Below are 26,739 nucleotides of genomic sequence, written 5' to 3'. Positions count from 1 at the left end.
GAAAGAATCCGAGCAGGCCAATCAAAGGGGGCGAGCGGGGAGGAGTCCCGCCTCTCTTCTTAGGCAGGAGGGTTCCATGTGCCCCATAATCAATTCGCCGGCAGCGGGGAGTGGCAATTGCGCGGGCGCGCGCCTCCCTCCTCCGGGTCCCCCCGCCCCTTTCCCTACGCCCGAACGGCCAATCGCAGGCGGGGCACCAGACGCGCGCACTCGAGCCTTAACGGACGCGCTGGGCAGTTCGCTTAGCCCTTACCATCGGCTGTGGCGCTCGCCAGGTAAGGGAACCCTGAGCTCTAAGAAATCAGGGACCAGAAGTCGTACCCTTCAGGGCTTCAGGGATGGCTAAAGGTCGTCGAACCCCGGGCACTGGGGTGAGACTGGAGAGAAGGATGAGGGGACCGGGGCAGGGCGGAGCGTTAGCCATCGCAGCCCAACCTCCCCGAGGCTCTCTCAGGGCAGAGAGGCGGGGCCTGGGACCTGTTTTCTAGGCCCCCCGCCCCATGTCTGTGAATGACGTTTCTATGGTCCAATTGCAAGGCACCTCCTGGGGGCGTGGCTTGCGGAGGAACCTCCTGGAGGGATTTCCGTGACTGAGGTGGCTGGTGTGTTCTTCTCTGAGGTAGCGGGCAGGACCTGTCAATATTACCCCGATTCTTTCTCTCCTCCCCTCCTTCGAACCGGCCTTACCCGCCGCGGTGGGCTCTCTCTCTCGTAGCTTGATTAGTCTGCCATCGCCGTCCCCCTTCAGACCGTTATGGGTTATCCCGGCTGGGGGTGACAGATCGAGCTATCATTCCCTTCCCCCGGCGTGCGCGAGGTCAACTCGTGGGATGCTGGTGGATGGCCTCAATTCCACCCTTCCCTTTCCCTCCGCCCCCACTCCTGATGAGGCGAAAGCTGATAAACCCGTGTCCTGGGGCAGAGGAAGGGAAAAAACCCCAACGGAGCCAGCCCAGTCCCCGGGTCTAGGTTTGCAGTATCGGAATTTACAGTCTGGTTAATTTATACAGATTCTGCATTCAGCGCCGGGTTATTCGGTTTTATTTCTGTTTTCTTAATTGCCTTCTGACTAGAAAAGCACCTTTGAATTTCAGCTGGATTTACATCTGCGTCTACTGCATCAAGATTACCTCACTGGGAGAGGAATAGCCTGACATGCAGATCCATCTTCTCAGAAGACTTGTTTTCCAGATAGAAATCCAACACACAAGAGGCAAGCTGATGTGGATTCGGATTATTTCATTTTTGCTGCTAGTGTAGATGCTGTTTGGGCTTTTTTTTCTCTTTCTTTTGTAAATATGGTGTTGGTCAGCTGGTGTGACGGTCAAAACTCCCGAAGAGAATCTGCTTCTCTGGCTTCATTTCCCCTTTTATTTTTATATTTGTGTCTTTAGGAAATGTCCTTATTGTGGTGTTCCTAGTCATCCTCCGTTTATGAATATGTCTCTAGGTGGAAAATGGTTAAAAAATCAAACTCTGGATAAAATTCATTTTGTAATTCTAGATTTTTAATTTTGGTTTTGTGTGTGTTTTTTAAGGACCTATGATTATTGAAGGAGATAGTTTGAATTGACACATCAAGTATTTATTTGCCTTTTGGTGTAGTACAAGTTCTAATTTGTCGAGATTAAGAAATCAAAATAGTTACTAGAAAAAGATAGGTCTTATTTTTGCCAACAAGTATCTATGTACAAAACTGCAGATAGCCAAATGAGTTACTTTTCCCTGTTCCCTGGTTAAAAGTCAAGTATTAACTGTTATTTGGTTATGTAACAAAATTGTTATAGGAAATTGATTTCTTTTTCTTAAAGAAAATGGAGTAATATCACTAAGAAGGTGATGTTGTTTTCTGGGTCCATCATTTGAAATGTGGATTTATGTGCAAAAATTAAAATGTTCCCCATCATGGAAGAATAGAATATTTAGTAGCTTTTAAGTGTTTTCCATTCATTTTTTCAGAATCTGTTGTAAGCTTAGGACTTTGTGCTTCTGAATGTTAGGAACTGAAAATGTCCCTAGGTGATGAAGTACCTGAAGTTGAATCGGATTCAGTTTCTTCAAACAATGAAGTCAAGCTACTTTCTCAAATAAGAGAATGTAACCACATTCCTATTAGATATAAACTATGGAAGATTTGGACTTGGTGAAAAGTAAACAAGAAACCTTTCCATCTTCTATAGAATCTGATGTCAGAAATACAATTCTGTTGGATATAGCTTAAGTACTAACAGGTAACAATGGAAAAGTGTGAAAAAAATTTAAAAGCAGTTATAGAGTAATATACCTTAATACAATTAAACAGTTCAATTCAACAATTTATTAAATATCTCAAACAATAGATATTATTTATTATTTATATATTTGGATAGTACTCCAATTCACCCTATAAATCATAATCTTTTGGCCTTGGAATTTTCTAGTTTTTTAAAAGTGCTTTTATATAACCAGATGTAACTAACTAGTTTATGTATTTTGTTAATCTGGTTTACTCTTTCCCTTGTATATTGCTGGCTTTTTCAAGAGATATTTTAAAATATTTACTTTTATTGGGGAACAGCTAAATAGTAACTTGCTCTTTTATCTCTGGTTTTATAAATGAAGTTTGTTGCTTCTTGGTTTGTTTGTTTTTTGAGAATCACATTTCTTTGAAGTTTTAGGACTCATGTCCTCAAATATTTCCAAATTTTGATTTTATAGTTATAAACTATAATTGATGGCTTATATTATAATAATGCTTTACCTATTTGGAACTACATTATTTAGTAATATCACTTATTTATAATGTGGCTGAAATTCAAAGAAATGAAAAAGATCTTTGAATATCTAAAATAGATGTAACAAACTCCACATACTTGACTCATGAGTCGGTAGTTCATCATTTAGATTCTATTTTATATAGAAATACATAAATTACTCTTACTCAATATATAGTAAATTAGAAGTTGAGAGAGAATATTCTTTGGCAGCCATATAAATAGCATAAGGAGTGATAGTTGATATCCTGACATCAAAGGAAAGGGGATAAAATGGAAAAAACCACAGACAAAATACAAATTCCAAAAGTATAGTAGGTCTTTAATGTAGCATCAAGTAGTCCACATACATACTAGGGCTCTAAGAATATTAATCTCTTTAATGTGTCATAGCGCAGATGAGGTAATTTATGTACAATGTTTTAGAAATCATAAAAGCGCTGCAGTGGTGACCAACTTTATAGCCCAGTTATAATTTCTGACTGCATCAAGAAAAGTTTAAATTCTGTTAGTTTGGAAAGATGAGAATTGTAAGATATTTTGGAGAGATTCCTACTCAATATTGGCTAAAATAAATATCCTGAAACCTAAAAAGGATGAATTCTCAACTTTATGGAAAACTTGATCATAAATGGAGCATTTCCCAAGGACTTAGGATGACTGAGGTTTTAATCTGTATCTCATTGAAATATATTCCTAACATATAACATAGGTTGTACATCTTAAGATGTCATAAATGTGTTGGTTGATTAGGTTTTTAAAAGAATTCATAAGTAAACCCTATGCTATTCTATGTCACATACTTTTATAAAATAATTTCAGACAAATCTCATGTTCATTATGGTTTTATTTGATTTCATTGATGTGGATACTGTCTCATTGTAGAGGGCTAAATAACAACTTCCCCACATCCTCTCATATGATTTTTGGTCACATTGTTCTAATAGCTCATCTACAGAGGTTCTAATCTATGAGGTTTAATTTTTTTTTTTTACTATATATGTGTATATGTATATATGTCTCTATATATACCTACTCTACATATGTGTTTATATATACCTAATAGTAAATGTATACTTTGAAGTAAAACCTTCAAAAATAATTGTAAACCAAAATTTATGTTTAATATCTTATCACATTTATTTACGTTCTCTTTTCATGTCACTGAATATTCTTTAGAATGATGGTTACAAATGAACTCTTTATAACTGGTTTTAGTTTATTTCTATATTGGAATTTTTTTCTCAAAATACTCCTTAGTATTGGCTGGAATTGATATTTAAATTATAGTAAAGGTTTCATTATAGCAGTTAGAATAGGATTCTTCATTTTGGTTTGCTTTAAATAAGTATTGTCAAATACATAGTGAGGGACATTTGTTCATCTGCTGTACCCCATTCTTGCTTATGACTGATCATTTCCTTTCCTGGTCTTATATTTTTGAAAGCTATCTCTTTTGTTATAGCCAGTTTATTCTTACCTTGTAGCTTTCTGTTTTCTTTTCAAATTTGTAATTTTGATTCTTTTGAGGTGATGGTACTTTGTGATACACAGTCATATAATATTACGTAGAGACTATATTATATAAAATTGGATTATATAAAATTGATGACCTTTCGATGTACTTGGATGTACTGTGTTATTTCTCAAAGTTAACCCAGTATAATGTCATACTGGAATTCTGGATTCAGCTAGCCCCTTATCCAATTGCATTGTCTATTTATTCATGGTGTGTGTGTGTGTATACATATATATATATATATACACATATATGTATACACACACATACATATACATTCACAAATAAATTAACTTGACTGGTTCTCTATCAAATAGCTTTAGGTTGGCTTGGTTTGGACAATATGCATTTTTCATCCACTTTGTTTTTTGTAGTGTGATAGTAAGAGATTTCTTTTGGATTATTGTAGCTTTCACTGAGAGAAGGCTTGTAGTATTCTATAGCTTGACTGATATAATTAAAAATATGAAGAAATTTATCCTTTGTTTTGGATTGCAGCACTAGATTTGAAAAGAGTTTTTGTGGTATCAGAGCTTTTTAAGCTAACATTAAATGGTCTAAATATTTTTGTTGACACTGCTTAGCACACCCAATAATGTAAAGATAAATTTCGTTCCAATATGTTTACCAAACTAAATTAGTGAATTCCAGTGAAGAGATTTTATTATATTTCTAAAAGATGTTTTGTAGCATAAATTTAATAATCATTGGTGAAAAATCTCTCATAATACTTTAGGTGTGAGAAATTGGAAGTTTTGACATAGTTTACTCATTTTGTTGTTGTTTTGTTCTATTTTCATTTTCAGGAAAGCTGACATTTTTGAAGAAATATTTGGTTTTTGTTTTTAAAAATAGAAAGCTATCAATTTTTTTTAATTTATGTATAATCCTCTGATCAGATTTTTAGCAAATGAAATCCCATTTAGTAGAATTAAATACTGTGGTTTTGTGCTGCATTGCTTAATCTAAACTAGTGAATTATTCAATAATTCAGTAGAATGAAGAAAATTTTGAATTATTTATGTTTCCACAAAAGCAGAAACAGTCTCTTCCTAAGTGCAAATGGGTTGTCCTCTTTCTCAGCGAAGACCAAGATCCCTGTAATTCAAAGTTCAGTTGAAGTCCTAACCTCTTTTATGCAAGATCGACAAAACTCTGGCGAGGAGGATTCTGAAATTTGGAGAAAGTGTGAGGTAGGAATGGAGGATTCAATAGAATTCTTTATAGAGAATAGAAAAATTTGACTTTATAGCTTTATTAATCCTTTTTTTCTTTCTCTCATTCTGTCTCTGTGTGGTTTGTTGGATGTTTAGAGTATGAAAGATTGAAAGATAACCAAAATCCATGTATTTTGCATTACTAATTTGTTCTTGTATTAGGTTTGTACTTGTATGATATATTTCTGCAGAGCAGCATAAAAGCTCTTAAAAATTTTAATTTAATAATTAATTTAAAAAAATCATGGATGTACATATTTCACATTTTAATTATTTGAAAAAAAAATGATGCAAAGCTTACTTTGAAGTAAAACCTTCAAAAATTATTATAAACCAAAGTTTATATTTAATACCTTATCACATTTATTTACGGTCTCTTTTCATGTCACTGAATATTCTTTAGATTGATAGTTACAAATGAACTCTTTATAACTGGTTTTAGTTTATTTGTATATTGGAATTTTTTTTCTCAAAATACTCCTTAGTATTGGCTGGAATTGATATTTAAATTATAGTAAAGGTTTCATTATAGCAGTTAGAATAGGATTCTTCATTTTGGTTTGCTTTAAATAAGTATTGTCAAATTATCTTTGGTCATATTTGGTATTGAAGAAAGGCAAATTAAGGTTTCATGCAGTAGACCTCAAGCAACAAATTCTTATTATATTGAAGAGTAAATAAAATGTGGGTTAAATTGAAAGATCCATATAAGTAACAGTAATTTTTTTACATGGTTTTCCTTGAGTTCAAATTTGGCCTGAGACACTTTCTAGCTATGTGACCCTGTGTAAGTCTTAACTTTATTTGCCTCAGTTTCTTCATCTGCAAAGTAGGGACCATAATAGCACCTACCTTCTTTAAGGTTAATGTGAGGATCAAATGAGATAATTGTAAAATTCTTAGTACAGCTTGGATAGGTAAATTCTATAAAATGTTAGCTATTGTTGTTGTTAATATTAATCCCATTAGTGTTTGCTAAAGTGAAGACTTTTAATTTATCATCAAAAATATGAAACAAATTCGCCTAATAACCTAATATCTATTAACATGAATTAAAATAAATGAGGATTTATTAATTTTGATAAACACGTATGGGTTAAGCTAGGAACCTACCACTTTTCATTTTTTGTCTGGTTAAGTAAGTCTCAAGGAAGAATCCAAATTCACACTGTACACCAGCATATAGATTTTTCTTCCTTTTCTCAGTTTATTTGAAAACAAAAATAAAAACACATATTGTTGCATGTAATAAGCATCAAATCATTTTCATTTGAATTTGGGAGAACTGCTTGGTTCTATGCTTAATTCACCAATTCATTGAAAAATTGGTTAAAAATATTTCAGCCTTTATAACATGAATTTAGGAGAATTGGACTTTTGTCCAAATTCACCACTGGTTCAAATCAAAACCTTCCACTTGTTAACTTCTGGACATTGAGCAAGCAAGTTGAGCTATGCTTTCAGCTTCCTTGGTTGTGAAATGAAGTGTTTCTAAGAGCCTTTTCAACTCTAAATTTATGTTCCCTTCATATTCATTTCATTTATTCGAAATTTTGACATAAAGTTAATGTTTCTATTTCTTTTCTGCCTATAATTGATACAAAGTTTGGAAAAAAACATGTTTTCATTTGGATAGTTTGATATACAAAATATCTTCAGGCAGAAATCTAGTTTAGTGTTAACTAGATGAAAATTTTGTATAATTTGAGAGTACCAATTGTGAATGTAATAAATAAAATTGAAATATTAAGATTTACCACAAATAAATTGATTGGTCTTTTAAACCAATGTTTTTAAAGCCAATATTATCTTTTTATTTTATAATTTATATACCTAACTCTCTCCATGCTTTTAATTACAAGTTTTAAATGACATTTAATAGAGAATACATTTGTATTTTATCTATCTTGGAGAAATTTCATTATCAGGTAAAGTAGATATGAAAAAATGATTGTTTTTTTCTAGTCTGAATCACAAAATAATAATAGTATAGCAACAATATAGTGCCATAATTGGTGTACACAAATCATTTTGGTTTGGTTTGGATATACTATGAGCACTTTCAGCTTTATGGGGTACTTTATAAAGGGATATTATTTCAATTAAGCTATTGTACTCCATTTTATAGGTGAGGAAACTAGATCTAGAAAGATGGAATGTCATACTCATGGACATACCATCATTCAGTCACCAAGCATTTCTTAAGTGCTTACTCTGTGCCAGATACTATGCCAAGTTTTGGTGATAAAAAGAAAAGCAAAACCACTGTTCTTTCTCTCAAGGAACTCCCATTTTGATTGGACAGATAACATATACAGAATGGATAGAAGGTGTTTGAGGAGGAATTTGAAGCCAAGTCTTCCTTATTATTTCTATTAACTTGGGCAGTAAGAGAAGAATTGAGAAAAGCTATTTTAATACAAAGTTAGGCTGAAAGATTGGTTCACTAATACAAAACACCAAAAAAGACAGAACTTGTATAAATTTACCCTTGATTTTCTTATTATATCATGGTTTAGTAAATTAAATTTTTATCTCAGGGTTTAATCTGCCTCGATCAGATCACATCTCAGTGTGATATATTTTTTAAATTTGATTTATATTGTTCCTCAATATTACATTGCATAGAACTAAAATATGGGATAATCTGTTTAGACATATTGAAACCATAGCCATCTTAATGTTGTAAAAAAATGAGCATAGACCATCAAGACAACTTAGTTTTTCATTTTTGATTTTCAACACTTTGTTCTGCTGTAGATGTAATCATTTGAGTGCTTGAACTTATTGGAATTATGAATTTAATGGGTAATGGAATTCCAGGAAAACATAAAATCCCTTGAGACAGAAACCATCTTAAAAATTATATTTCTTTGTAGTTTTTACTGCCTTGAGCATAAGTATTTAATAAGGGTTAGTTGATTGCAATGGAAAATGATTTCTAAAGAAAGCTGCACAGGAGCAGAATTCCTATCATTGTGCACTACAGACATATATAATAGGGATGAAATTTTAGAGGGTCCATGAAACTGGATGGAAAAAAATACATTTTTATTTTGACTAACTTCCAATTTCTCTTATAATCCTATATATTTTATTTTATGCATTTAAGTATATTTAAGAGATACTGTGGCTTCATCAGTCTGCCAAAGGAGATTTAAAATTAGGATTCCCTGGTTTATGGAATAGCCCATTTGTTTATCTCTGTTACAGCTTGTTTTACTTAAATTAACTCTGTATATGATTTTGTCAACTTAAAGAATGCATTTTGGTGTAATTAATCACAGTAAAAAAAGAATTCTTTGAGTTTATGGTATAGGATTTCTTTCAGTAGGAAGACAAAAGTATTTGTTGAGAAATCTTGTCTTTGGTATGGGTGCGGGATGGAGAATGAAGCCAAAGTACTAAAAGTATTAAAGTATATAAAAGTAAAGCCAAAGTATTAAAAACCTCTAATAATTGAAGAGCCACCAGAAATAGAATATTTCAAATGATATTGAAGGTTGTTTTGAAGATAACATTCTCATTCATTTTCTCCAAACTCTAGCTAAAGTATAATAGTTTTGAAGAATTCCCATATTTGGTCATCTTTATTTTTAGAAATTCTTTATTGTAGCTTATTTAGTTATGACATATTTTGATACAAAATGTTGCCATTATTATTATTAGCTCATATTGTATGTATTGTCATATGACTAAGATTTCTCTTTTGAATCATTCTTTTTTAAAAATTTACTAGGCTAAGTGGTTACAGCTCTTCAGTTTGTTGGAAGCACAGCGAGAACAGCAGATCGTTGCACAGCAAGAAAAGTTCAATAACCAAATCAAAGTGAGAACTTGTTTACATGCTCAGCTCTTCTTTACCTTTGTGTATTTTCACTTTCCTGTTCCCCTGAACTCCATTGACTTATATAATATGTCTTGCACAAATAAATGTGTTCTAGAATAAATATTTGTTAGTGTATTTCATCACAATTTGTAAAATAATGTGAATATATATTTTATATATGAATATTGTAATATGTTCAGATGGCATTTTTTTATGTGCTTTCTTGTTTTTCTTACACATTTTCCTGCATTTTATTTTCAGCTTATTGAGGAAGAGATAAGAAATTTAGTTAAGTTACAGAAGAATAAAGTTTCATGGCCTTCTAGTAGCAGACATTCCCTTGACAAACTGACAAGCAATTTTTCTACATTAGAAAGTCAAATGGGGTTGTGTTCTGAAAACTGTGAAAGAAATGAGTACGTTGCCAACTATTCTAAACTTAAAGAAACTGAAATTCGGCCAAACACATTTTCTTCACATCAAGACACCATTATGGATAATATTTCAATGAATAATGGTGGATATAGTAATTTTTTTATTTCAGAACGAAATCCTTATAAACCTAAAGACTCAAAAGAATTCAAGGAGCACAAAGACATTTCCAAAGGCAAACATATAACCTCTATGCCCCAGAAGGATTCATTTATAAGCGATGTCAAGAACAAGAACCTATGTAGCCAAGCTACAAAAGAGTATGACTCAGCACTCAAAGAAGATGTTTCTATTTTTCCTGGTGAATATGAACATAATTTTACCAGTGAAGATAAGATTTCTGAAGCACATTGTGGAAAATCAAACAAGTGAGTCATTATTTTTCATGCTTTGAAAACACTTATTCATTTATTAAATACTTTCATTTGGAATATTATCAAAAGCCCTGAAATATTTACTTTCAGAACAGATAATGCTAATTGGCAGATAACAGGTAATTGAATTAATGCTTCAAAGATTTGTGATTTTATGGCTGTGGTTGCTTCTTCCCAAGATGCAGATCTTAATCTCTCAATCATTTAGGGTTAGATAGTTTTGGGGGATTATGGCTAGAAAAATTCATCCCATTTGTTACCAGTTTGGGCAGAAACCCAAACTTAGCTAAGGCTGCCTTCTAGATAACATAAATACTTAGAGACAGACCTATACCATACGTTCCTAGAGGAAATATACACACTGCCCTCTACCTGAAGTTTTTGCAGCTTGGATAAAGCTTACCAGATCTGCCTCTTTGCACCTTTTGGGCATAGCTTGTGAGAACCCAGGATCATTTTTATGTCACTATTAGACATCAGAGACATTCATTCTTTAGTAGAGATGGTCAGTCAGTTACTCTGAGGTAGCATCTAGATTAGAGCTAACATAGTGACTGGCATATGGGAAATGTTTATTAAAAACTTGTTGATTGATAAAATAATTTTTTCAAATGCATCTTATAAAATTTGAATTTCTTTGTTTATGCTAGATTATTACAAATTGTATTCTCAAAATAGGAATAACTAGGAAGTCTATTGTATTTTCCAATAATTTGACACTATTAAAAAACAATTTTTACATTTTTTCAATTTTGTGGAATTTTATTATGCATGTGTTTAAAATAGAGAAATTTTACAATTAATATCTTTCTTTATATATTTGATGTCTTAACAAAATGTAAGTATAATTGTTGTAAATTGGATTACATTTCTATTTCTCCAAGAATTAATCACTTAATAAAGAAATTTGATGGTAAATCTATTTTGCAAATACTGCCTAATTTATCTGTTTTGTGAAATTCAATTTTATATTTGTATATATGTATATATTACATTTACATATAATACACACATATGCATTTCATATATACACATATTTGCATTTCAAAGACCTTTTCTGTTGATTAGTATAATTATCTTAAAGATGTTATTAGGCAGTGACAAAATATATTTTTATTTTAGGTCAAACATTGTTCTGCATAGGTCAGTTAGTTAGTACACGTATTCTATGGCCACAAGATACAAGTCATCCGTAGGTAGTGTGTTTTTATGCTAAGGGAGAAAAAGTAAAAATCTACAAGTAGATAAATGCAAATTAATGATACATCATTACCACTGTTGGGAAAAAACTGAACTCCAAGAAAGAGAGAGAGGTACACACCCACATATACCCCCCCACACACACACACACTTCCCACACCCCACCCCCCCACACACACATCCTCCTACTCCACCACCACATTCTACTTCCAGAAGGTCAAGGCTTTTTTTCTCTGTGACATGACATAAAAGAACTAATTTTTGTTTTCTACTTTTTAATAGCAAATCTTTAACATCATGGGCACAAAAATTGAAACAAAATCAGCCAAAGAGAGTACATATTGAAGAGGGATATATCACATCTCAAGGAAGTGAACAAAGGAAAAAATCAACAATTGAGGATGTAGGTGGTAACTTCAAATTCTGTGATTGTATTGGCATTATATTGGGATAGTGTTATGTCATCATTATTTCTATTTGTTTTTATCCTATTTTATTATTAATTTGTTCCACTGACAATCAATTTTTCTGGGCTTTGTGAAGATTAGAAATAATGAGTTGCTATAAACAATTATTATGTAGGTGCCTGCTAATTAAAATTAGGAGCTGAGGATATTATTTTTAAAAATAATTTTTAAAGCACTGTCATTTCATGTTTTGCAAGTATTGACATCTAATGATATAACCTATTATTTAACTCTGAAAAATTTAAAGTTAAGTAAAAAATTTTCACTAGCAGATTTTTTAATGTACTGATATATATTTAATTGGCATATTAAAAAGATAACATTTTATTAAATTGAAAATATTATGTAAATAAGTATCAAAATTTTAGAAATACTGAAATCGTTGCCTAAAATATGAATTTGTGTCCCTTTATTTCCATAGCACTTGTTCTAATATTAAAGGGTAGTTAAAAGTCCCAGGACTTTAAAATTTTAAAGATACTTTATATGTCTCTCATTTAATTGGTAAAAATAAGTAAAAGTTTCTTTTGGCCTTAATTATCAGAAAAGTATCAGTTTTAGTGTAGTACATATAAATTGCAAAGTTTTGATCTTTATAAACTTTTAGAAAATTCCTATCTCTCCCATCCCTAAGAGCATTTTTCAGTCTTTGTAGCAACCTATCAGAAAGCAAGAATTTAAAAAGCCATTCACTCAGCTTTCATAAATAAGGCACTATTTACTCTCTTTTAATTTTTCTACTCTTCAATTTAAAGATTTGACAAATCTTCGTGACTTCTTTAAAAAATTTTTCCAGATTTTTTTTTTTTAAGGAAGGAAAATTAAAAGTATAGAAAACAATGTTAACTCTCCTTTTTGAGGTGAAACAAAGTTATGCATAATCAGAAATATCCTTTTAATGCATTGGTGATTCCAATATAACCTTACATGATGATGTTGGGGTGAAAGTACTTTGCATAATCTGCAGGGAAAATTTAGACTGATTGAAAAATTGCTAGATTTAGAGAATAACGCCCCCCCCCCCAAAATGCTTTCTCATTTACCTAGTGGTCACTTTTCTTTTACCTATCTCTAGCTTTTGTTGGAGAATTTTCTGATAAACTTTTCAAATATAAACTTTTGTTATGCAGTTTTACTGAGTGACTAGATTTTCTTGTGTTTTGTTTCTTGTTGAATATCATAGCATGTAGTATATCGTAGCTATGCAGCAATCTAATGTTCTTGTGTTTTTATGGAGTATAGATAAGACTAGCTGAAAATGCTGAGGAGTCAGTATCAAACTGGATCAGACTAATGAGTCATTTGGCCAGATTCTGCCTTGTTGGGTGGCTCTAGGATAGTATGAGCTTCCACTGAGAGAAAGATTGAATTTTTGAAAGACATGGGTATGGACAAGGGATTAGTCCTGTTCTGCTTAGCTTCACAGAGCTAAGGACCATCATGTAGACAATATTAGGTGGTCTAGGCTTGAGATGTGAACTTACTTAGACTAATTATAATAAAAAGTGGGCAAAAGTAGATGGGATATACCTCTCCAGCAAATCGATTCCCTGGAGATGACCCTACAAATTGTTGGTGAAATGTTGTAGAAGCTTTCTTGGTGAATAGTAGTTGGCCTAGATCAGAGGTGACAGACTCCTTGCCCCACAGGTAGGAATCAGACTAAAATATTTCATTAGGAAATATTTAACAAAATATGTAAAAATCCAATTCAACAGAGAAATTAGTTTGTTGTTTTCTAAGGCAATATATGGCTTGCAGGAATCTAGTTTCTGAGGTTAAGGAGCAACTTATACTTAATACCACTTGAGGTTTCCTTCAGGATTTTATATGTTTATAAAGGGGCAGGTTTTAGTTTAGATAATACAAAAGGTATCCTATCTTTTCTGATCTAAACTACTCATATAAAAACATAATTTGTGCTGAAGCTGTTCTGGAGGCCGTTTTTTAAATGTAGTTTATCCTAAGGATGCTTGTCTTTGTTTCTGTTGTTCTTGTAGGATAAGCACTTGAAGGCCCTTCATCTTGTTAGATGAAGGACTTTGTGTTTTTTTTCTTTTAAACTATTTTGGAGACTAAGGTAGAGAGGGTTCTTCTACTTGGATTGTGACAGCTTCAGGAGCTTAAAGGGTTGATCTTTTAAAAGGACTGTTAATTGCTCCATACTTTTATTTCTCATGAAAAGCCAAGCTTTTTTTTTTCTTCAATGAATCCCTTGTTCTCTAAGAAGAGTAGGCAACTGTTGAAGATAAGCTCACCTCTCGGTATCTGCTGGATTGCAACTGAGCAGAATTTCTTACTCAGATTTATTTTTTCCTATTACACAGTTTTTTACTTTTTTGAATTATTGAATATTTATGGTGATTAGAAAGGTGACTTTGAAAGCTTTAGGCAAAAGACTGCTTGTAAATTTTCTTGACTAATGAAAAAGGGAGTAATTTAGTACCTTATATGGCTGAGATTTATTAATCCTCCTTCCTGGCACATATACAGTTTTATTGATCTAACATAAAAAACTTTTCTTAAGACTGGAGTTTTAAGGAAATCATCTTTAGAATAAATGGTTAGGAAAACTATTGCAACTATCTTCAGGTTGTGATTGTTGCTGTGCACCTTGGCCGACTGAGATCTGTGACCAAATTTTTTTTTTTTTAAATGTCAACAGTAATTACTACTTTTTTGGATTTGAAATTTTTTTATTTACTATTTATTTATTTTTAAAAATTTTTACTTTTTAAAATTTACTATTATATATTCATGATAACTATTTAAATGTTTTTCTTAATCATTGCTGGCTTAACTGTTGTAGTTTTGAATTTGTTAAATGATAATTGGTTCAGTTCTCATGATCTTGCTTCATAGAGTGAAACAATATGTCCTAATTAGACACTGGAATAGATGTCATGCAGAATTAATCATAGACTATTAAGGATGAACAGCTTCCGTTTTTGTTTTTGTTTTTGTTTTTGTTTTTTTTAAATTTCTCTCCTGTAATTTTTTATGATGAATGAAACCAAATTTTCTTTTTTGTAAATATTTTGGGAGCTTTCTTATGTTACTCATTCAGTGAGCTAAAAAATTAGGCTCAATAAGTTTTAACTTGACTTTATAGTAATATATATATATATATTTATTTTTTGAATTGTAGTCTGACTTCAGTGCTGCTACATATCCTCATGCTTTTTACCTTAATAAACCAAATGAAAACTCGAGTTCTTGGGTATCTGAAGGAACAGGTATGATATCTTTCTGATATTTTTAAACTTTTCTATATTCTTAGAGATTTGCCTATAAATTCTTAGTTGGGAACGAGATCTTGTATTATTAGAAATAACGAGGAGCTTCAGTTGCCTCAACATTATACATTATTCTATAAAGATAAAAGAAAGTAGTACTTTATTATTTAAGTATAACTAAGTTGTACTTGGGTATTTAAAGCAACTAAGAAAGTAATCTGGTATGATTATTTTTTGTCTGTTTCCTAAAGGAATTTTGAAATTCATCAATTTATCATTGTATACCCTTCTTCAACTCTTAGAATTTTTAGTTTCCTTCTTAGCTCATTTTAAGTTCAGTGTCTTTTATGAGACTTTTCTTGATCCCTTCTTTTCACTCTCCAGTTTCTCATTGGAATTTCCTGTGTATATTTTGTCTCTGTTTATGTCTACATGTTGTTTCTCCCTGGTAGAATATAGATCTTTTGGGGTCAAGAACTGTTTCCTTTTGTCTTATATCCCCATAATATGCTGTAGTTACATATATGAATTCCTATAGTAAGAAAAACATAAACTAGAAACACTGCATTCTCTTCTCTTTATTTTATTTTTCTTTTCCTTACATACTTTTTTTCTCCTCATTTTCCTTCTCTTTCACTAGCATCTTTTTTTCATTCACCTTTCTTTTGCCTGTTAGGAATGAATTATTGGAAATTACAAGAAAAGAACATATATGACTCTTTGCCTGAATCTTTGGAAAAATCATTTTTAAATATCAACTCCACAAAAGTGTTACCAAACCAGGTATTTTTATCTTGTTCACATTTCTAAATGTTTTATAATGCCCAATTCAGATTTTGATTTCCCCAACCATTGGTTCATCCCACTTTTTAATCCTTATCAATTTCATGTGCTTAACCTGTGTTATTTACTCAAACTAGGATGACAATGTGAATATGCTAATAAGTTTATGATGTTAGTAATTTTGCTTAAACTAATCTCATTTGTCAGTTCCTTGCTGAATCATATAAATAATTCATTAAATCAATTAAAATGGCAATTTTTTTTATTGAAATATTGTTTCTTTTGAGTCTATAATAACAATTCTGCTTTAGCTTTAAATAATTTAATCCTGACTCCCAATTGTTGTAATCATAGACCTTTAATTGAAAAATATTCAACTAATTGGTCTCCCATTGGTTGGAAAACCTTCTATCTAGTCACTGAATCAGTCAACCAACAAATATTTGGATAGTGCTTACTCTGTTACAAGGTGGGGATTTCAACAGGAAAGTAAAATGACTTGTCTCTTAACCCATTTCATTGGTAATAACAGACTAAAAAAATGTAGTACGTACATGGTAGGTACTAACAAAATAGCATGTAATTTTAAAATGTGACTGAAGGGAGGAGTTAAGAAGAGATTAGGAAGGGCTGGATAAGAAAAAGAAATAAAGGAAATGAAAATGGCAAGAGAAGGGAGTGAGAAAAGAGAGGGAAGACAGACTACATAGCCATGCTAAGACATGATGGCAATGAATGATAAAGGAGAGGAAATCTAATTAGGTTTTAGAATAATTTTGCCCATTTTGTGTTGTGCTCTTCATTTTAGTTGTGAATACTGAATATGTCATATGTCTGCAAATACTGGGAATGACAAGTCTTTGCCCTTGTATAGACTATAGCACTAAGAAAGTGCTTCAGATGTCATACTCAAAGCTGTACCTCCACAAGAAAACGTATCACAACATTTCCAACAGCTGGTTGGGTAATTTCAGTGTTGTTGGATACCTTGAATCTATAAGATATTTTTTGTTATATCAAACCTCAAATAGCAAAGATAATTAACTTGTTTCTTCTAAGTCTTTTTTACAGGGACATTCCTTAAATCAATTGTTCTATAACATTTCCTCCTTTCTTCTCTGTATTCTGATCACTCTCATTTGTACATGCTTCTAATTTATGTTTTTCTAAAACCAGATGCTCAGAGCTGAACACTGTACTCCACATATGGCCTAAGGAAGAATATAGCCTTTTTTGATTAATATATCATATTAGACTTTGCAGCCACTAAAACTCTGTATTCTTCCATAATCTTTTGATGAGGCATCCCTTTTCTGGGTGTTTATAAACACAAAGTTGATTTTTGACTCACTATCTTATTCCTCATGCTCACTGTCCCAAATTTTGCTTCTCTAACCCCAACTCTGTTTCTCCACACATATTTTTAGTAGATAAAATAACTTGTTATTGTATTGAGAGATTGGGGTCATTGAAAATGAGTTTTCAGAGGTTTTTTTCTTTAGTCTATATAACGTGTAAATGCCATCATTTTGTTACCAACCCACTCCTTTTAGCTACAAAGTGCCCTTTTAGAAGCTAATTCTTTTATTTGTGCCCTTGATCCCATTCACAGAATCAGAGAATTTTAGTTAGGAGGAAGCCTAATGGTCATCCAGGCTGACTCAAACCTGAAAACGAATATTCTAGTTACATAAGCTTTTATTAAGCAGTACTGGCAAATAGTGCTACTTGCTTATAAGAGGTAATACAGTCTTTGTTTGAAGACCTGTGAGGGAGGAACCATTAATCCTCAAATCAACTTTAATTTTTTGATAGCTAAGTATTAGGAAGTTGTTCTTTTTATGTCAAGCCTAAATTTTCCTACTTTTAATTCTACTCCAAATTTTTCTTCTGTGACCAAATGGAACAAGTTTAATACCTCTTCAAAATATATTCCTTTAGTCTAATTGTCTGATTGTCAGACTATCTTCTGACTAAACTTTTCACTGAACATGACATTACTCTCTCCAAAGTTACCAATGATCTCTTAATTTCCAAATTGATGCTTTTTTTTTTTTTTTTTTTTTCCTCAATCCTTATTCTTGATATTTCTGCTGCTGACTACTTTCTAGAGCTTCCTGGATATCCTTTTTTTGGGTTTTCATGACACTTCTCTCTTGTGGTTCTGTTTCTGTTTGAAATCTTGGATTTGCAGAATCATCAACCATATCACATCTCTCAGAATCGATTCCAGGGTTCTTTCCTGGGCCATCTTCATTTCTCTCTTTACTTGATCACTTGGGGACTGTTATGATTCTTACAAGGTACAGTGGAATTGATAGAAACAATAGTTCTCTAATTTAGCATGGTTCAGTATGATTGATCTGATCCTACAAGGAGATGTTATGGGCCAGAACTTGAAACAAGGTACTAAGTGGAATTGAGGAGACAGTGGTTAAATCTAATTTACCATTGATTTAATCCTACAACAAATAATGGTTTCCTAGTGATGTAATGATTGGAGTATACTTAGTGGACAGCATATAAGCAAGAAGCTCTCAGGGCCAGACCCACAAACCCACTATCGGAGGCAGAGTCAGATTCATTCCATATTCCACCTTTGTGCTGGCTGGAGATTAGAGGGAGCTAGAGGCTGAAGCTGGCAGAGGCAAAAGACTAGCGGCAGGAACCAAGGAGAGAGGCCTCTAAGGAAGCTAACTGAGGGGCAGCTAGGTGGCGCAGTGGATAGAGCATCAGCCTTGAATTCAGGAGGACCTGAGTTCAAACCTGGTCTCAAGACACTTAACACTTCCTAGCTGTGTGACCCTGGGCAAATCACTTAACCCCAAAAAAAGAAGCTAACCAGGCCCTGGGCGAATCACTTAACCCCAAAAAAAGAAGCTAACCAGGCCCAAAGAAGGAGACAAGACTTAAAAAGGAAACAAGAAAGGATTTGGACTTTAACTCCTGGCTGAATTTGAGGTGATTATTTCTCTGAATTGAAATTAAGGTTGCCTCCAGAAGCTCCCCAAGAAACCTGCTCCCAGAGAATTTTATATTTTTAGAGAACATTACAGGGGACCTCCTCTATTCCTGTGGATTTAATATCATCTCATGCTGAAGACTTAGAGATTTATATTTTCAGTTTCCAACATTTCTCTTAGTTTTACTATCTGCCTATTGAATATTTTCATATTGGATGTGTGCTATAGATATTTGATGTAGAACTCTAATTCCCTTCCTCCCCCAACCACCTTCTCTTCTGAATGCTTATTTTCTTGAAGAGAAATAACAGATAATATACCATATTTCCAATTTACAATTTCCCATATTGTAACTTCAGTGTTACTCGGCCTCTTCCCACATATCATTTCATTTGTTAGATCTTGTCTTCCACAGCATCTCTTACATCTGCCCTTCTGGGCAAGTGTGTGTGCACACACAAAGACATAGTGCTTTTGTCACCTCTTGCCTACAATGTTGTGATCTATATTCAGTCCCCCATAGTTTTCTCTCTGGATGCAGATGGCTCGCTCCCCATCACAAGTTTATTGGAACTGGCCTGAATCACCTCATTGTTGAAAAGAGTCATGGCCATCAGGTTTGGTCATCTCATAATTTTGTTGTTGCATGCCCAATTTTTTTTTTCTTGTTTCTACTCACTTCACTTAGCATCAATTCATGTCTCTCCAGACCTTTTGGAAATCAGCCTGTTGATCATTTCTTATAGAACAATAACATTCCATAACATTCATATACTATAATTTATTCAGCCATTCCCCAATTGATAAGCATCCAATCAATTTCCAGTTCCTTGCTATTACAAAAATGGCTGCTACAAATTATTTTTGCACATGTGGATCCTTTTCCCTTTTTTATGATTTCTTTAGAATAAAAACCCAATATACAGACTGCTGGATCAAAGGACAGTTTGATAGCCTTTTGGGCATAATTCCAAATTGCTCTCCTAAATGGTTGAATTAGTTCACAACTCAACAACAATGTATTAGTGTCCCAGTTTTCCCACATCTCCTCTTAATATTTATCATCTTTGCTTGTCATCTTAGCCAATTGAGAGGTGTATAGTGGTATCTCAGAATTGTCTTAATTTGCATCAAAAGCAATCTCTCAAATGAAGCCTTTCTTGGTCCTTGTTGTCTTCTCTTTTCCATACTGGCACTGATAGGATCTTCCTTCTTATATCTCACATACCACTTTGTGGTATGTTAATGTACTTATGTTTTATTATTTTTGTTTGTGTTGTCTTATATTAAGTAAGGCCAGGGGAAATCCAAAAGTTTTCTTTTTCTGAGCTTAATGCTCAGCACACAAAAGCTTTTTAATAAATGCTCATTGCATTTCTATTTGATTTTGTATTCTTTAAGCTTATTACTGTGTCCAGAAAATGAGCATTTTGCCTTATTGGATTGTTGAAGTAGAATTTTTGGTTTGGCCCTTAACTTCCTTAGTGTATTCCTGAATGGTTCTTGTCTTCCTTGAGCCTTTTCAACATAAAACAGAGTCTCAGACACTCCTGTGAAATAAATGTAGGAAGAGTGTCATTGATCCTCATCTGCTTGGACTTTTTCCAAATAGATAAAACATGATTAAAATTTGTTATAAAAGATGTTTGAATAAATCTCATGTGAAGTTAAAAAGTTTTTTTTTTTTTTTAATTCTTTCTCTCTTTCATTAACATCCATCCTGCTCAGAGAAAAATGTAGATCTAAAGTTGTTGTGTTTTGGTTTTTTTTAATGGAGAAAACAATAAGATTCTTTCATAAAGTGACAATTCTTGTGACTTTTTATGATGTTGCTATTAAGACATTTTTAAAAAATTTATTTTTATTGTTTTAAATGTTTATATCACTTTAATTTAAAACTATAACCCTCCCAAAGCAATCAGTATATCATCCATGTATGATATGTATTCATTTTTATACATGTATTCCTACTCCCTCCCACCTTTGCAAAGATGGGGATTAGGGGGGGATAGATACATTTTTCTTAAGTTTTTTTCTTTGAGATCAAGCTTGGTCATTAAAAATACTAAGACTTTTAAAAATCTTTTGTCTTTAATCCAAATTAATGCAAAAATAATAACTTCTTTTTGGAACTTTTTAATTGACTTGTCTCTAGTCACTCAGCACATCTTGTCTGTTTTCAAATGTTTGGTCTTTTTTGAAAGGAAAAGTAAAAATATTAAGATTTAATAAATATATTAGTGAAATGTTCCTGGTCTTTCTTTGAAAATTGCTGAACACTCAAAGGAGCCTTCAATCTAGTTTTATAATAGAACAAAATTGATAGCTGTTAAGATTTTTGTTTTTGAAAGATAATTTAGATTATGAATTGTGAAACCATAGAACCACAAAATTGTAGTTGTCAGGTACTTCCATAAGCATAAAATATGATTCATACTTGAACATCAAGAAATTATCATGCAGCTTTTGATCAAAAACAAAAATTTTAATAGCTCCTGAAGTAGCCTGAAAAGGAAGTTTTTCCTGACATCCAAGCAAAATTTTCTTCTTTTGCAGCTTTTTCTTATAATTTCTGCTTTTGTTTCCTGGGAACCAATGGAAGAAACCTTTTGGGAAAGATTTTTTTTTTCCCCCAGAGACTTTAATTCATAGTGGATGGTGATCTATATAGTCTTTTTCAGTACCGTGCTAATTTTCACGATCTAGTTTAAAAATCTCTAAATTGCAGCTTGGTATTTTGGTGGTGTATCTAACAAGGTAAAAATGTTTACACATATTAAAATGTTTTTATATTTTTAAAGCCTAATTCTGCTAATGAGATGAAGCTGCCATCACTGAAGGATATTTATCATACAAATCAAAGGAAAAATAAGCAATTATCTGAATGGACTCTTGCAACTTCTAATCCCAGTCACCCACCAGAGGTAATGGCTTCAAATATTTTCTTATTGTCCTTTGGGTCATCTACAATTCTGATTCTCCTAAAACATTATGTTCCATAATTCATGCACATCTTTTCTAGAATCTTGATGTTAAAAAGTTTAAGATTGTGGAAAATGCCTGTTAAATTTTTTATTTCTTTGAATGTGATTAAGCCCAATTTCTTCCTTCCTTATTCGGTTCTGGGCCCAACTAATTGTCTTTTTGCAGAGCCCATCTAAGATAAATGTCCTGAATTAGTGAGTGGCCCCTGCCAAAAACATGTACGAATCTGAACAATATGCTTTCTTCATCTACTTGGTTTTTTTCCTGTATGGATTGTTATCTGAATATGAGAGACTCAAAATATGAGGTGCTTCAGATTCTTAGTTTTTGATAAATTGTATATAACATATTAACATTTTTCATTTTAAAATGAGCATTAAATATCATTCCTTACTCTTTGTTTTTGTTTTTTTTTTTTACTTTTAGGTATTGACTTTAGATCCAGCCCTACACAGGAAACCAAATCAACAGATTTCAGGGATTCAATCAAATAACTTTCGATGTAATCTTGACAGATTATCCTTCTTGCCAGAGTCCCTGTTAGAACCTAGTACTTCTAGTCACTCTGACATAGACTCATTTTCCCAAATAAGTAATCTCACCTCTCCTCAATTAGATAGATCTCCCAAATATCCTTCAAATATTAAAAATTTACCTATAGACTCTTGGCAAAGTCATGCACTCCAGAATGAAAATAGGATCAGTTCTTCTTTTCCATTAGCACATACTGTTGCTAGTAATGAAATTTCATTCAACACTGAAGATGAAGAAAACAATTCAACCACTGTCACTAATTCCCGGCTTGCAAGTGTGGACAATATTTTGCCAGATGGCAGTGTTTCAATGTCTTGCATGGAAGACCCAGTAGCATTATCCAAGTATGTATGTTTTTTTTTTAAAGTGTTATCAATTTTGTTGTTTTTTTTTTTCTCTTACATATTGGAGAGTAGATAGTGAATACATATTGGAGAATAGATAGTGGAGGCAGGCCAGCATCAGAGTCAGGTAAATGTGGTTCCAGACCTGTGTCTGATGTGTACTATTGTAGTAGTGACTGTGGCAAATAAGTCATTTAACTTTTCCCTGCATGTACTTGGGTAGTCTCCATGATTTTGTTGCAGATGAATTTCCTGTTTTTGTGGGCAAAATTTGCTGTACTTTGAGATGAGAAATCTGGATCAAAAGACAATGAAAAAATGTTAGTATTTGCATTTCATACCTTAACATCTTAAATAATCAAATTGTTCATTTAAAAAGAAGTAACTTGTTCATAGTAGTTCCTAGGTATCATTTTTATCTCTATAGATCTCTGCCCCTTGACTATATGTAGAATGAAGGTATTGAACAATATAATCTCTGTACTATGTAAGAAAAAAATTTAGGAGACATTTTAAAGATTAATATGACATTACAAATTAATAATATTATTATTAATTATGACATTACAAATAAATTAACCATAAATTTATTTTAATGTCCATTGTAAATGAATGTTATAGATAGGCATAAAAACAACTGATGCATTCTTCTTTGATTCATACTTAATTCTCTTTTGTCCCCTGTGAGCAGAATGAGGCAAAACCTGAGGGAGAAGCATGCTCGACATGTAGCTGATCTCCGGGCTTATTATGATTCAGAGATACATAACCTGAAGCAACAATTAGAGAGAAATGAAGCATCTTCATATGGCGATTTGAAGAAAACCAACCAGAGTCTTGCAGACAGGTAGAATGTGTTATTATGACTTAACCTATAAAATGAAAGTTTCCCTAACTTGAGATATGATTCTTTCTCAAAATGCATAGGCACCATTAAGTATAAAATATTAAAAAATGGTTTATCCACACCAAAGAAAATATTTTTAAAATTTTAGCTTTAACTGCTGGCTTCTGTGAATGGAATTGGACTTGGAGGAAAGCTTGTAGTTTTTAGGGTTGATACTCTTTGAAGAATTATGAGAGCCGTGGACAAGTCACGCAGGCTAAGAAGACACCATCAGGTCTTATGGATCCATTGAAATATAAACCAATCTGGTAATTAAATTAACAATTAAAATGAATGTTCTTTATAAATAGGGAATATTTCAAGATACAGTTTGTTCCTTTTCTGCTCAGATGACTATTGAGATAATTTTAGAAATTTGTGGGAGTAAAGAAATGTATCTCCTGTATAATAAAGATATGTGAAATAAGAGACAAGATCCTAGAAGGCACAAAAGCTTTAGATAACTTTAGGTAATTAACATACAAAATTACCTGTATTTTAGAGGAAAACTTAAAAAACGCATGCAATAGAATAGTGGTTGTTTTGGTAGCAGAAATTTTTTTTGATCGAATATTCATTTTCTTTGTGTTTTTCAGGGTTATGTCTTTTGATTAGGAAAAATTTTTAGTTAATACTGGACATTTTATGGAACAGGGGTTTCAGTTTAACCAGTATTAAATGCTTACTATGTGCCAAGGTAGTGTGGTAAGATTACCAAATGACCCTAGTTTCTGCTCTGAAGGAGTCTATATTCTACTCAATTCTAGCTATCATTGGGAAAACTAATTCTAGGGCTCTCCAGGGGTCAATGATAGCAGGCATGCCTTTCCCTGCTAAGTTAGCTCCCTCCTAGAGGGGCTTTCTGAAATCCAGAAGTCGACAAAGGAAAGTTAATTAGCTGGAGTGGAAAATTATAAAAACTATTCTGTGGCCACCTACCTGTGTGACTGACCAAATCACTTTTTATCTCTCTGATGCTCTATTTAACACTTGTAGAATAAGGGAATTGGACTAGATTAATTCTAATGTTCCTTCAAAGCCCTGTTTCATGGCTGATAATGGATAATGGTGGAATTGAAAATTGCAAATCTGAATTCTAAGTATTTTCTGTACCAACTCATTTGACAGTGTCCTTTATAACCCTGGATTCAGGAATTAACAGACTGTTCTAGTATTATAAACTATGTTGAGAAATTTTTACTACTGCTATATATATAGTGTGTTCTTTGATCACAAGCTAGACTTCATGATGCACTTTTATCATCTTTTGAGACTCTAGTTTATATTCTTATTCCTTTTTTCAGAAAATTCTAGTTTGAATCTAAATTTTCATTTAACAGGGTTGACTATTAAGCTTAATAATATTTATAATATTTAGTTTTACCATATAAAAGAATTGAATATCAAATTTCATTATTTTAAGATGATAGGAATTAATATTATTGGCATCTTAAATGTGGTACTGACATCTTATGTAGTTATAGCAGACAACTGTTATCTTTATACTTTGGCAATAATTTTTAATCAATTTTTAAGTAAAATTGAGAATAAAATCTTTCACAGAGACTATTCCAACATGTTTGGTTACATGCATGGCAGATAATGAATTGTTTTGCTTAATCTTTCCCCCCCTAATGTTTCTGTAAATTGTCCAGGCAGTTAAAAAATCTACTTCATGTGGAATTAGTTATTTTCACATGAAGCTTTGCAGTATTGGGATCAGATTCTTATTTCATTCTCAAGATTTTTAGCAAGCTTTTGATTTTGAATATGAGACAGCAGATGGAATACTTATATTAAGATAAGAATCCAGTGATTGATTCAATTCAACTAAAGCTAGTTCTTTGACAGTATAATATCTATCATATACATTACTTGTACACCAATTCCCATAACCCTATACAGTTGATGATATTAGGGTAGATTGATTTATTATTATGTTTAAGTAGTTTGTGTTTGCTTTGTATCTTAAATTTTCAACAAGAGATACATATAATGTGTTACTTAATTGATATCTATACATATATTAGGGAGTTTTTGAAATGCATATATTCCTCAAACTATTAGAATAATATAAATTATCTTCTTGAAATATCTTTTATTAAAGTAACTGTCTTAGATTTTAGCTCACACTGGACAGTCAGCTTTAACTTACGTACTGGAAATCAACTTCATGTGTAATTCCTAAGGAAAGAGTTTTCATTCTCTAATTTTTTAATTTTGTGGACGTTTTCTTCTGATTGTTGATTTATGGTTTTAGATGTGACCAATTAGGTGGTGCTCTGAATGAGGCCAATGCTCATATGAAAATACTGGAGAACAAAAATAATTTGCTGGAATTGGAAGTGGTAAGTAATTCATGTTGTGTTCTGATAGGTTTATGCTCTCTGTTTAACATAGGATAGCCATACGAAGGAGGCTTTCTGAGGAGAGTGACTTGCAAACTTTAAAATGCAATTTAAGTTGTGATCATTGTTTTTACTGTCAGACCTTTTAGCATACTGTCCTTCTTGAAAGGCTGATTGTTTTGAGTATCATGATCTCAGTATAAAGAGTCACAAAATTTGAGACTTTGAAAGGGAACTCAGCCATTTAGTCCCAACCTTTAAATTGAAGAAGTCTTTGTGTGGTATGTTGATAACCTAACTTAACATTGCTTTGAAAAATAAATCTTTATCTTTCCTGTATTGCTCAAGATTTTTTTCCTTAATTTTCAGTGGTATTCTATTTTCCAAATACATGTAAATGTAATTGTCAGCATTTGTTTTTTTAAGACTTTTGTGTTCCATATTTTTCTCCCTCCCTTCCTTCCACTCCTTTCTCTAGAGAGGAAGTATATTTATGTAATCTATCTATTTAGTCAGTATACAGAATATAACCAACACAGATTAAACATGTGCAATTTTTCTAAACATATTTCTACATTTGTCATGCTCCACAAGAAAACTCAGACCAAAAAGGAAAAAAAATGAGAAAGAAAAAAGCAAACAGACAACAAAAAAAGTGATGTTATGTTGTGATCCACATTCAGTCCCCATAGTCCTCTCTCTGGATGCATATGGCTCTCTCCATAATAATTGGAATTGACCTAGATCACCTCATTGTTGAAAAGAGCCAAATCCATCAGAGTTGTTCATCACATAATCTTGTTGCTGTGTACAATATTCTTTTGGTTCTTACTTCACATAGCATGTTCATTTCAGTTTCTTCAGACCTT

At 32.5% G+C, this 26,739-nt stretch overlaps 1 protein-coding gene across 1 annotated transcript in view; it reads left to right on the top strand.

Annotated features, from left to right (window-relative positions):
• Window positions 1-2,029: 2,029 nt before the first annotated feature.
• The window catches only part of MPHOSPH9 (M-phase phosphoprotein 9), a 44,871-nt gene continuing 20,161 nt past the window's right edge, over window positions 2,030-26,739 (top strand). Inside the window, 12 exon segments of the mRNA XM_074298989.1 lie at window positions 2,030-2,186; window positions 2,189-2,231; window positions 5,312-5,465; window positions 9,229-9,318; window positions 9,580-10,118; window positions 11,607-11,727; window positions 14,940-15,027; window positions 15,704-15,810; window positions 21,575-21,697; window positions 22,185-22,636; window positions 23,328-23,483; window positions 25,783-25,870. Of these exon segments, the coding sequence (XP_074155090.1) occupies window positions 2,126-2,186; window positions 2,189-2,231; window positions 5,312-5,465; window positions 9,229-9,318; window positions 9,580-10,118; window positions 11,607-11,727; window positions 14,940-15,027; window positions 15,704-15,810; window positions 21,575-21,697; window positions 22,185-22,636; window positions 23,328-23,483; window positions 25,783-25,870 (2,022 nt within the window). The 5' untranslated portion in view covers window positions 2,030-2,125.

Source organism: Sminthopsis crassicaudata, chromosome 1, assembly GCF_048593235.1.
Source record: "Sminthopsis crassicaudata isolate SCR6 chromosome 1, ASM4859323v1, whole genome shotgun sequence".
Lineage (NCBI taxonomy): Eukaryota > Metazoa > Chordata > Mammalia > Dasyuromorphia > Dasyuridae > Sminthopsis > Sminthopsis crassicaudata.
The sequence above is the reverse complement of the archived record's forward strand: the minus strand, read 5'-3'. Positions and strand labels throughout refer to the sequence as shown.